The sequence below is a fragment of the Pelobates fuscus genome, chromosome 3 (genome assembly GCF_036172605.1).
Source record: "Pelobates fuscus isolate aPelFus1 chromosome 3, aPelFus1.pri, whole genome shotgun sequence".
NCBI classification, from domain to species: Eukaryota; Metazoa; Chordata; class Amphibia; order Anura; family Pelobatidae; genus Pelobates; species Pelobates fuscus.
In genome coordinates, this window is record NC_086319.1 from 126,085,536 (window position 1) to 126,097,631 (window position 12,096).

At 38.6% G+C, this 12,096-nt stretch overlaps 1 protein-coding gene across 2 annotated transcripts in view; it reads left to right on the forward strand.

Annotated features, from left to right (window-relative positions):
* The window catches only part of SPDL1 (spindle apparatus coiled-coil protein 1), a 61,124-nt gene extending 49,376 nt beyond the window's left edge, over positions 1-11,748 (forward strand). For both annotated transcript variants that reach the window (XM_063447451.1, XM_063447450.1), the window contains exons 10-12: positions 408-595; positions 2,006-2,357; positions 11,572-11,748. In XM_063447451.1, the coding sequence (XP_063303521.1) occupies positions 408-595; positions 2,006-2,357; positions 11,572-11,713 (682 nt within the window). In that variant the 3' untranslated portion in view covers positions 11,714-11,748. The remainder of the gene's footprint in view (positions 1-407; positions 596-2,005; positions 2,358-11,571) is intronic.
* Positions 11,749-12,096: the final 348 nt, after the last annotated feature.

Here is a 12,096-nt window from a genome sequence, read left to right on the forward strand (position 1 = left end):
TGAGATGGCTGGGCTTAATGGGGGTGAGCATGAGGGGTGCTCGTATAGAGCTTCCGCCGCCATTTTGGGGCCTATCTCTTCGGCGTTTTGCGCCGGATTTTCTTTGAAATATTTGTTTAGGGCGCCCGTTTTTGTTGCGGACTGTTTGTGAGAGGCTTGGGCAGGGGTGGAACCTTTTTTGGGTTGTCCCATGTTGCTTTGTGCGCCCGATGCTTGTGGATTGCCCGCGGTCCCCTACGGAGCTCAGCTAGTACACGTCCAGCTCGGCTCGCGGTTGGCTCCGCCCATACTAGTAGATTTTGACTGTTCTGGACTGTGTGCCACAAGTGCCTCTCCTCTCTATATACATTGTTTGCCTGGTCAAGCATTAGTAAGCATTTAATTCTTCTATTTCTTTTTGTTTGCAGTAAGGAAATTGAAAAAATAAAAGATGAGTTGTCCTTGCAACGTATGAAGGCCTTAGCAGAAAGCCAGCGTGTCTTGGAGTTGGAACGCAAGCTTTTTACAAACGAAAGACATCTTAAACTCTCACAAGGAGAAAATATGAAACTTCGTGTCGGCTTGGATGAAATAAAAATGAAATATGAGCCTGATGGTACCTATCTTAAATATATCATGTCAAAAGTAGATTGATTGGTTGAGCTTCAGTTTAAATTGAAAGTGCACTATATTGCTCGTGGACAATTTTGCATTTACTCTAGTCTCTGCCAAGGCCTGTTTGCATCTTTCAGGTATCTTTGTGATATGCTGCTTTTTTTGTTTGTTTCAAAATTGTTAGTGGGTTTGTTTGCTCTTTTCAATGATATTTCAAACTGGTCAATGTTAAAGACCATAATACTTTAACACAAAACAGATCTGCCATACACAGCAAATTCAGATTAAAGGACCACTCTAGGCACCCAGACCACTTCAGCTTAATGAGGTGGTCTGGGTGCCAGGTCCTTCTAGGGTTAACCCATTTTTTCATAAACATAGCAGTTTCAGAGAAACTGCTATGTTTATGAATGGGTTAAGCCTTCCCCCTATGTCCTCTAGTGGCTGTCTCATTGACAGCCGCTAGAGGCGCTTGCGTGATTCTCACTGTGAAAATCACAGTGAGAGCACGCAAGCGTCCATAGGAAAGCATTATGAATGCTTTCCTATGTGACCGTCTGAATGCGCGTGCAGCTCTTGCCGCGCGTGCGCATTCAGCCGACGGGGAGGAGAAGAGGAGGATCGGAGGAGGAGAGCAGGAGGAGATCTCTCCGCCCAGCGCTGGAAAAAGGTAAGATTTAACCCCTTTCCCCTTTCCAGAGCCGGGCGGGAGGGGGTCCCTGAGGGTGGGGGCACCCTCAGGGCACTCTAGTGCCAGGAAAACGAGTATGCTTTCCTGGCACTAGAGTAGTCCTTTAAGATTATCTACAGGTGATCATTCATTGATTTCATACTATATGGGAAAATCCCCTCTAAATATAGAAAGAAAAATACTTGTTGTGAACTTCATCTCCTATGATGTGAAGCCAGTTATTAGGAGCATAGGAAAATGACTACAATACATCTCTATTGTATCTTTTGTGGACATCATTTCCCATTATACTCATTATGGGATATATTCTGGAACATCTGCTGTGCTAATGGTTAGCCATCAGTTATATAATTTGTGGGCTTCAGTTTACTCATGATGCCAGCTGTTATACTGCAAAGTAAATTCTAACACAAGTGATAGACACTTTTAACTGCTCTATGGCATGTCCTATACTACCCTATCAGGCATGAGGAAATCTTGCTGGGAGAGCAACACAGTGACAGGGAGCAAGAATACTGATGGGAGGGGGGGGGGTCAAAAGGTTAAAGGGCATTTGAATGAAAATCTATACTTTTCTAAGCTTTCTTTAAGACAAGTGTAGATGGAATGTAGTGCACTTTAATTGAAGACAAGGTTGTGTGTACTATAACCGGTACGCTTTAAAAAAAAAAAAAAAAGTCGAGCAAGCTGTATAACTACATTTTTGTATTTGTTTTTAAGAAATGGTTAAACTCAGAATCCAAAAACGAAGGCGAGAACAGCTTCCTCTTGATTGCCCATCTGAAGATGCACCTGATAATGTCCCAGCAGGCAACTCTGTTGACGTTTCTAATGCTGTTAAGGAAGAGGAAGGCTGCACCACAGAGCCATCAGCAAATGGTTCATCTGAAGACCATATTGTGTCTGTAGAAGAGCAACTGGTAGAGTCTGTCTCCATAAACCAGAAAAAGTCAACAAATGGCCAACCAGTGAAAGAAAGAAAGAGAGTGAGAATTATGGAAGATGAGAATCAAGTTCACAGTTTTAATAAAAGTAACACAAATGACTGCTCCGTTGCATCCTCTCCCCCCAGGTCAGTGCCACCTCCTCTTTTTGCACCAAGTGTTCAAGAAAAACAAAAATCTCTTATCTGTCGCTTAATCTCCTGTGCTTTTCGCTTGTTCTTGTTTTTCTTGAGCTTTGCATGGTGTTTATTTCCTCCACTTAGGCTCCCTCCACTGAAATTTTTCCTTCCTTTTAAAAAGTCTTGAATCACAACTTTTTTTTAACAAAACAAAATGTCTCTTCTATTTTCAAAAATATGTGATTATCTGATTTGCACTACACTAATCTGCAAACATTCTCGTTTCTTTTTCTACATTTATATTTGTATTAAGTATACTTGTTTTGTAAGCCCGTACATTTTGTTGGTTGGTTGGTGCTTTTGATATTTCCTTCCATGTGTAAATGAATAAAACAGGCAAAGAGAGTAAGCGCTAAATAACAAATGGGGGCAGCAATCCTATAAGGTTCATGTGTAAATGAAGCCTATTTGAATTCAGTACACAGAAGTGAATGTTGACATTACCAATCTTGCAGAATCTTTTTTTTTATTTTATTATTATTTTATTTTTTTTATAGACCATTTTGTATTTGGTCATATTAATACAGCGGTAGCAACTCCTAGCAGGTTTACTGCAGGGACATATTGAGAGAAGATGGCTGTCAAACAGTAATGTATAGCCTATATTTGGATAAGTATTTAGTAATTTAAAGAAATACTGTAGTCACAAAAACAACTGACAGCCATTTGAGGAATTTAAAACCTTCCCTATTAAACATTGAGGTTACTGCAGGAGGAGGAGGACATGGCACACAGTGTTCCTTTAGTGTGTGTAAGTTGTTTGACGGATATTCTAAGCACTGAAACAACCTTGGCTTAATGAATCCATTTTGGTGTATAGATCTTGCCCCTATAGTCTCACTGCACAATTCTCTGCAATTTAGTTATTTTTGTTTCTGTTTATGCAAACCTAGCCATGCCTCCCCTAGCTGTGACTAGCATGGCCTACATGAAGAGACTGTTTAGTTTTTAATCAAATGTGACAACACAGTTTGTTTAGCTTAGAAGTTGGTTTTAGCTCCTGCTATATAAATGGAACTTTTAATCACACACAGACTCCTGTAGGCTCTAGCAGGCTAAAACAAAGCCGCAGTTAAGAAATTCTAAATCAGACTATGCAGTAAAGTAAATGTAATTATTAGATCTCTCTACGGGAAATGTGTTGTGGGGTGTAGGTAACATGCAGAGGAGTTATGACTGCAGCTGCATAAACAACGTGATTTAAGTCTCTTAAATGACAAAGAATTAAGCAGTAAATATGTAGGTGTATGATGTATACACCAAAACTGCTTCATTAAGGTAAAGTTGTTTTGGTGCTTTCAGTTTTGGTTTTAGCCCATCACTTTTGGGCTTTCAAGTCTCATTTTAAAGGGTTACTCCAATCTAACTTTTTTTTTTTTACTTTATATTTCCCCACAGTTTATACTTATGTCTATCACATTAAACATAGTAGTGTAAACAAAATCAACAAATGAATGACCATAAAATTTAGACAAACAGGAAGAGATGATGAGAGAGAATAATCAGTATAATTTACAGTCTAAAGCAGTTGCATAATTACAAAACAATCCAAAGTAATTTTAAGCGAAGTAAGATTACAAGGAATGCAGTCAAAGTCTCATTAATAACATTTATATATTTTACATGACGTAACACACAAACAGTAGTTTTACTTTGCAGGGGTATGCAACCTTCCGAACTCCAGATGTTGTAGACTACATCTCCCATTGAAATTTTGCCAATGTTATAGACGTAAGAGCATCATGGGAGATGTAGTCCACATCATCGGGAATGCCAAAGGTGGCCTTTTGCCATGGGTAGATTATACCATGAGTATTTTGTTTATTAATGCAAAACTGGGTAGATTGCTTTAGGGAGATGTATAAAATAAACATAGTCCCCCAGACCACTTGAAGTGGTCTGGATGCAGTGGTCCTGTCATTTTTTAACCCTGCAATGTAACACCATTCTGTAGTTAAATTCCCCTCTTGTGACTCTCTTCCTGGCAGTCACTTGATGCGTTCTGGGAATCAAATGGTGCTGCATTTGATTGGAGATGTGCCTTTTTCTTTTTTTTTTTTTTTTTTTTTTTTGCTGCACATACACTTTCCAATCGAATGTTTCTCTGTAAGAATAGATAGGTGATTTGCTTGCTGATCTCACCAGCGGGAAGAGCTGGGGACTGCACGGAGGAGTCTTGGCACTGAAAATTAGATGTTTTATTGGTTTAACTTAATTTTTAAACAATTATTTTTGGGACTATAGATTCCCTTTAAATAGTGCAGTCTAACATTTCCTTAAATAGTTTTTTATGTTTTGTTTAACTTTCTTTTTTTTTTTTAATGAGAGAGGTGGGGTTGAGCATTATTAGCATTTATATTCTGCCGATATATTCGTGCTTTACTATTCTAGTAAATAATTTATTTATTTTTTTGTGGTGGCGAAGGCCCTGCTCAAAGGAACTTGCATGATCATTTGAGGAAGGTGGATAAAAAATTGTAATGCAAATTAGACTGGGACACTATATGGTATATGGCTTCCCAGTTCTAAGGCAGTGATCTTACTACTGCTGTAACCCCAAAAAGTAGAACATCGGAAACAGGGAAATTTAGACTGCTTGGCAACAAAACTAAGAGGACCAAGAAGGGTTGTGTTTGCAATCTAGAGATGATATGCAGTATGTGATACAGTTGTGAAAAGATTTGTAGGTGAGGTCAGGATGTTTAAGTCAGTGTTAAAGTGTACTGGAAGATATTGTAAGTGGTGAGTAAGAAAGATAAGCCTGGCAGCAGTGTTTATTGTGGATTTTAGTACTGGTTATGTGGATTTGAGAGACACTAAGCATGGATTGCAGTAAAAGAAATGTGTGAATTAGATTTGTTAAATGGATATGAATAGTGAAACATTTAACAGCTGGGCAGGGAGCTTGTGCATGTAATATTGATCATTGTTACCAAACTGTTAGTAACATGATCATATCAAGGAAGAAGAATGGTGTAAAGAAGTTCTTTCAGACATTGTTATTCAATAAATTCTAACTTCTAGCAAAGAGAGAACTTTCATGAGAAGAGGACAGCGAATATCCTGCTGATGTCTGCTATATTCCATAGAGGCCTGTCTTGGGTTTGTACACCTACTTTAAATCACAAGTAATAAAACAATTTGTGGCAAGGTGGTTTGCTAGAAGTTAAGTTTTCTATCCTTAACTTAATGTGGCTCTGATGACAGATGGAACATTCGCACAGGATTGACGTTAGGAGTTCTGAGCTGAATAAGTCAAGTGTTCTGGGGATGCAACTAGTTCCCAGCACACAATTCAACTTTTGTCTGCATGTGCTCTCTTCCATTTCCTATCCAGCCTCACAAACACACCCTGTATAACTGTAGCTGCAGCTCTGTCAAGTATAGGAGGCTGACTGGACTACATGGAACACTGGTCAAGGCTCCTGGTACTTCTTTCAATATTACCAAAGCAGCTTTGTGCTCTGTCATCTCAAACATACCTTTCTAATATTGTTTCCTCTTTCCCAATCTGTTCTTCTTTTCTTAATTTCTGCTCTTTCTCTTTAAAACATTAGCTAAAGTAGGGACTTCACAATTGTGACAAAATGGTGGAACGTAAGGTAATCTCCTTTCTCAAGCCAAATTTCCCTCAATAATCCCCTTTATCCTGTCCTACCTCCGCTGACTGGGCATAAGCGACCATCTCCAAAGTGCTTGGCCGCCACATACTGTGGGTAAGAGAAGGTAAGAGAAGAAGTGACCTTACATCACTGTCAGCAATAATGGCAGTGAGGATCTGGCGCTGCAAGGAGCACAATTTTAGGTGAAGCTGGGTTACTTATTAATGTATTAAAAAGTTAGGAGATAGGGTAAAAAATAAATAAATTATCGTGTGACAGTCACTTTAAGCTCTAAAAAGGCACATTATAAATGCTGAAAACTGGCACTGCCTACCGGCACTTACTCTGCCTAATGATAAAGCTAGTCCTGTCCTTAACAGGTTCTTGCATTTATTACTTGGGTTTAAAACTGGGCTTGGAAGTTTTCTACCAAAAAGTAATATCATCTTAGATTTGTATGAGTGTGATTTTGTTTACAAAAGAGGACACATTAAATGTTTGTCCTAATCTGATTTAGAACAAAACAAAGATTTTCTGAAAGTTAAGACAAATGTCTCTTGCTTATTTCATTTTTATAAAATAAGCAAATGGTTTGCATTCTAAAACAGTTTATGCTTTAAAAAAACAATTTTAATGATCCAAAATTGGTATTATATTACCTTTTTATTGTTGAAATCCTCATTCTATTCTATTCTAACTTAAACACTTAGTTAAAGGGACTCTCCAGTAGTTTTCCTGGCACTGCAGGTCCCCTCTCCCTTCCACCCCCCATCCCAAGTTGCTGAAGTTAAAACCCCTTCAGTGACTTACCTGTATCCAGCGCCGATGTTCCTCGGTGCTGGGTCAGGCTCCGCCTATGCTCCTCCCCCGCCGATGTCAGCCGGCGGGGGAGACCTAATGCGCATGCGCGGCAATGCCACACACACACTAGACCTCCCCATATGAAAGCATTAACTAATGCTTTCCTATGGGGATTTCGGCGACGCTGGAGGTCCTCACATAGCGTGAGGATGTCCAACGTAGTTAGAAAACACTTTTCGTGTTCTATGAACACAGAAGTGTCCTCTAGTGGCGGTCTAGTAGACAGCCACTAGGGGAGGACTTAACCCTGCAAGGTAAATATTGCTGTTTATGAAAACTGCAATAATTACACTTGCAGGGTTAAGGGTAGTGGGAGTTGGCACCCACAACATCCAATGGGCAGAAGTGGTCTGGTTGCCTGGAGTGTCCCTTTAAAAATGTACATTTTAGAAATATAAACAAATATTGGTATTACATTTGATCATTGCATACATACAATACATTGCTCATAGGTTTGTCTAATGCATCTATTTTTGTTTAAACGCTATGCCCAAATTGCTTTTGCTTTGATTAATTGGCTGTAGTCAGCCTTCACACCATATTGTATGCATGCGGCATAAACTTTAATGGTGCTTTGTGTCCCTTTAACATTTAAACTACACATACAGTATTATAAATATCAAAATCATGCATTGTCATGTACCTCATATTTTTAGTGAATTTGTCCAAATTGATTTAGATTTCTCTTGTAGTTTGCACAGATCTTTCCCATTAAAACGCAGGCACTTTAAGTATCTATGTTCAGCATTTGTAGCTTATTCTTTCAGTATTTTTATTACTTACTATTCAGTATTTTTGTACTGGGATCTTGAACAAACTAAAAAGGTGTTTGATTTGAGATGCCTCAAGTCATCATTGTACCCCAAGGTAGCTGCTGACAGAACTGCATACTTCACTAGTTATGCCTTCAGATGCAATTTATGACTAGGGATTAAGAGCAAAGTTAGGCAATTCACCTCTCTGAATGAAATATGTGTAGTACGGCTACTGTGCAAGTGCCGTACTATATCCGTTAGCATCTCCTAATAGAGATGTGTTAAATCAATCCATGTCTGGGGAGAATTTGGCATCTTCAGGCAGAGCATGAAGACACCAAATGTTGGTACTGCAAAGAATGAGTGACATTCACTATACTAGGAAACATTGTATTTGTCAGACTGCAGGGGCAGTCTATTTATGCCAGCACCACTGCTTTAAGCTGTTGTGATTCTTATGCTTTTATGGTTTGAAAGCTAAACAGTTGCACGATATGGTATGGTGCGATTATACTTTTAACTCCCTTAATCCAAAAACACGAAACAAAAGAATATATTTGTAGACAGTAGACAACCCCTGCCCCTGAATTAAGCAGTAATACCTTACATATAGACCTTTCTGAGAAGTTCCCACTTACAATTTCCAGTTTTCAGAGATTGATATATGGGGCCCTCAGTTTTAAGGGCAAATAGCAGCACCCAGCTGCACTTTACACTCATCATGGCATCATTTTTTTTTTTTTTTTTAAAGTATCATTTCAAGCACCATAACCGCTACCACATGTTGTACTAGTTATGCCAGATGTACCGTGGCGCCCCACCCCCCAATGTAAGTAGTCAAACTGATTTTAGTAACCGTATGACTTGGGGTCCACTGCATGCCACTCCCTGCTTCCTCTCAGCCTTCAGTTCATGGTTAGTTTAGTGGCTCAGAGCATCAGCTGATCTTTCAGCCAATAAGCGAAGCACAGCACTGGAGGACTTGGTTCAGAGCTGAGAGGAGGCAGGGAGTGGTGTCCAGTGAATTCCCTGTAAAAAGTCAAAACATTACTTATAGGGATACTATAGTCACCAGAACAACTACAACTTATTGAATTTGTTCTGGTGAGTAGAATCATTACCTTCAGGCTTTTTGCTGTAACACTGTCTTTTCAGAGAAAATGCAGTATTTACATTACAGCCTAGTGAAAACTTCCCTGGCCATTCCTCAGATGGCTGTTAGAGATCCTTCCTGGGTCATGGCTGCTTAAAATGCATCCACACATTCAGTGTCTCCGCCCTTTGCATGCAGACACTGAAGTTTGATTAAATTCATCTCTATGAGGAGATGCTGATTGGCCAGGGCTGTGTTTGAATTGTGTTGACTCTGCCCATGATCTGCCTCATTGTCAGTCTCAGCCAATCCTATGGAGAAGCACTGTGGATCAGGCCACCACGTCTTATGATGTCAGCAGACAGCTTGTTTTTCTGAGGCAAACATCATGCAGAGCTACAGCTTCAGGCTTGAATAAAAGTAAGATTTTGCCATATGGCATAAGGGGCCTAGGGGGCTAAATGGTGGTTTTAACATTATAGGGTCTGGAATACATGTTTGTGTTCCTGACCCTGTAGTGTTCCTTTAAGTTTAACTTCTTACGTTGTTGAGGCAAGGCACTCCTGGCACCATAGTCACTACATCACGCTGTAGTGGTTATAGTGCTTGAAGTGTTCCTTTAAGCTGTTTTTGAAATAATATTTGCGATTTATATAATGTATCGCTTTAAGATATGACTAAGTGCTTAATCTACTAAAATTGCATAATTCAAATTGCAGCAAATGTAGCAGTATGTTTTTGATAATAGCAAGATTTCGCAAGCACATGCAAATAAAGATTGTTTATTTTTTTTTTTTTAGAAGTATGCTTCAAATATAATGTGATACAGTGTTATTCATTAAAGGACCACTATAGGCACCCAGACCACTTAAGCTCAATGAAGTGGTCTGGGTGCCAGGTCCATCTAGGGTTAACCCTGCCTGCTGTAAACATAGCAGTTTCAGATAAACTGCTATGTTTACATATGGGTTAATCCAGCCTCTAGTGGCTGTCTCATTGACAGCCGCTAGAGGTGCTTCCACGCTGCTCATTGTGATTTTCACAGTGAGAAGACGCCAGCGTCCATAGGAAAGCATTGTGTAATGCTTTCCTATGGACTGACGGACTGACTGCGTGCGCGGCTCTTGCCGCACATGCGCATTCAACCAATGACGTCGGGAGGAGGAGAGTCCCCAGTGCCGAGGGAGCCCAGCGCTGGAGAAAGGTGAGTGTTTAACACCTTCCTCCCACTTCAGCCCAGCGGGAGGGGGGACACCCAAAGACCCTATAGAGCCAGGAAAACAAGTTTGTTTTCCTGGCACTATAGTGGTCCTTTAACCCTTTGAATATTTTTTGAGTGGTACAACTGTAGCCAATATAGTTGTGACTGGCTTAGATGGATAATTTTTCCAGACAAGCGGCTTTTTTTTTTTTTTGTCAGGTTATTTAGTAATAATCCTATTTGTGTTTTGCACTCCTGTAAGAGTGTGTGTGTGTGTGTGTATGTAGCTGTATAGAATACCAGTTACAAAATGTTACTATTGCTGTCTTGCTTGTGTAGTCTGATGTATGTGATACCTCAAATCACTAACTCGTCTTTTAGTGATTATGGTAACTGCTTCTTTTTGGTTAAGAATATTTTATACATGCTTCTACTTGTTTCTTTCAAAAATTATGAAACATATGTAACACGGCAAGACAAGAGTAGAAGGAACAGTTAGAGGTTTAAAAAAAAAAAATATATATATATATATATATATATATATCTATATCTATATCTCACATGACCGTAAAACATGAGCAAAGTTAATTGGTTTATGAATATTTCAGTAAAAATTGGGTCTCTTTAACCTTTAGTCTGCACTTGGACACGCCTATACCTGTAACCTATAGAGTAAAATATCAAATTGTTGGCCTGTTTGCAATCATGAACTAATGTTCCTGCTTTTCTATTTCTTGTTTTCTGGATTTGTCTACACTGAATGTGAAATGCTAATCACACAGCTTGATCTGTCAACATTTGTATGATTCTGACTTCAAAGTGGCAGTCTTAATAAAATGTACTATTAAAACGTAGCAATATGAATATTGTTACATTAAGTCTGGAATTGTATGCAAATTTGTTGTGCAATATAGTCGGAGGGAAATTGACTGTGGCCACCCTGAAGGTATATTGAGCATGTTGTATTATTGACAGCCCATTCAAATATTGTTAAGAAGCAGTGTATAAATTGTATTTGCGTCAAATGCTGGTAAGGTCACAGTGTACATGTGTTGTGCTCTTCAGTCCTCTTCTTCAGATTGACTTGAGGTCTGCAAAAGTGTGTACAACACTTGGTGTGAAGGCTAACTTCTCGTGGTAATCTCAGAAAAATAGTGTAACTTTTCTTGTATGAAAATAGCAATAGGAAGTTTCAATAAGAACTTTTTTGTTCTAACATTTTACCCTAAATGTATAGGTGTTGCTTAAACATGCCATACTTTAGAAATCAAATAAAATGTATAACCTAAAAATCTCCTTTTGTCCCTTATGACTACTAAAGGAAAGTATGAACAGGGTGTTACCATGATACACACCTTATTATGTGCTCTCTTCTGTAGTTACTAATTGACTTGAGTAATAAGTGTCATAGAAAACATAATCAGACTATATATGCAGTTCGTTAAATTTTTCCGTTTTTGTTTATTTGTTACATGGTTCCTGTTTATAAATAAAGTTCTTAGTTATTTTGACAGATTGGAGTGATCTTTATATAATCTTTTAGACCAAGATTTAATTGGTCATCAGTTTCACATAAGTAAACTACACTTAGTGATTTTTGTTCAGCCTTGACATGAATTCATTTGAATATAGAATGACTGTTTGCCTGTAGGTCTGAAGATTCAAGATTTGAAACAAAGAAGCTTGATGAACGAGAGATGAGAAAGCATGAGAGGAAATCAAGAATAAAAGCTCAGCCTGTTCTACATGTGTCTTCAAAACCTGCTTCAGTAACCCAGTGTCCACAGCAATAGGCAACTCTTGTCTCTTGTAGTTTGTATATATACTTGAAAAAATTTATATTTTCTAACATCAAACGTTATTAAAATTTTCCATGTTGAAATGTCAGATATTTGTCAAACAGCATATAAGTTTGTGTATATAAAGTCATAGGCATAAGCATTCATACAGTCTGTAAATTGTACACCTTAACTTTTTTTTTTTTAAACTTTCTCTTTTAAATTAAAGGCCAGCCTTTGTTTCTCTTAGAGAGAATATCTAATTTGTATACATTTAATCTTAACACCTGGCCATTTGTTAAAGGCAAACTTGTCACCCAGCTCACTTCAGCTCATTAAAGTGGTCTGGGTGCAGTGTCACTGTCCCACTTAGTACTGCAATGTAAAATATTTAGAGA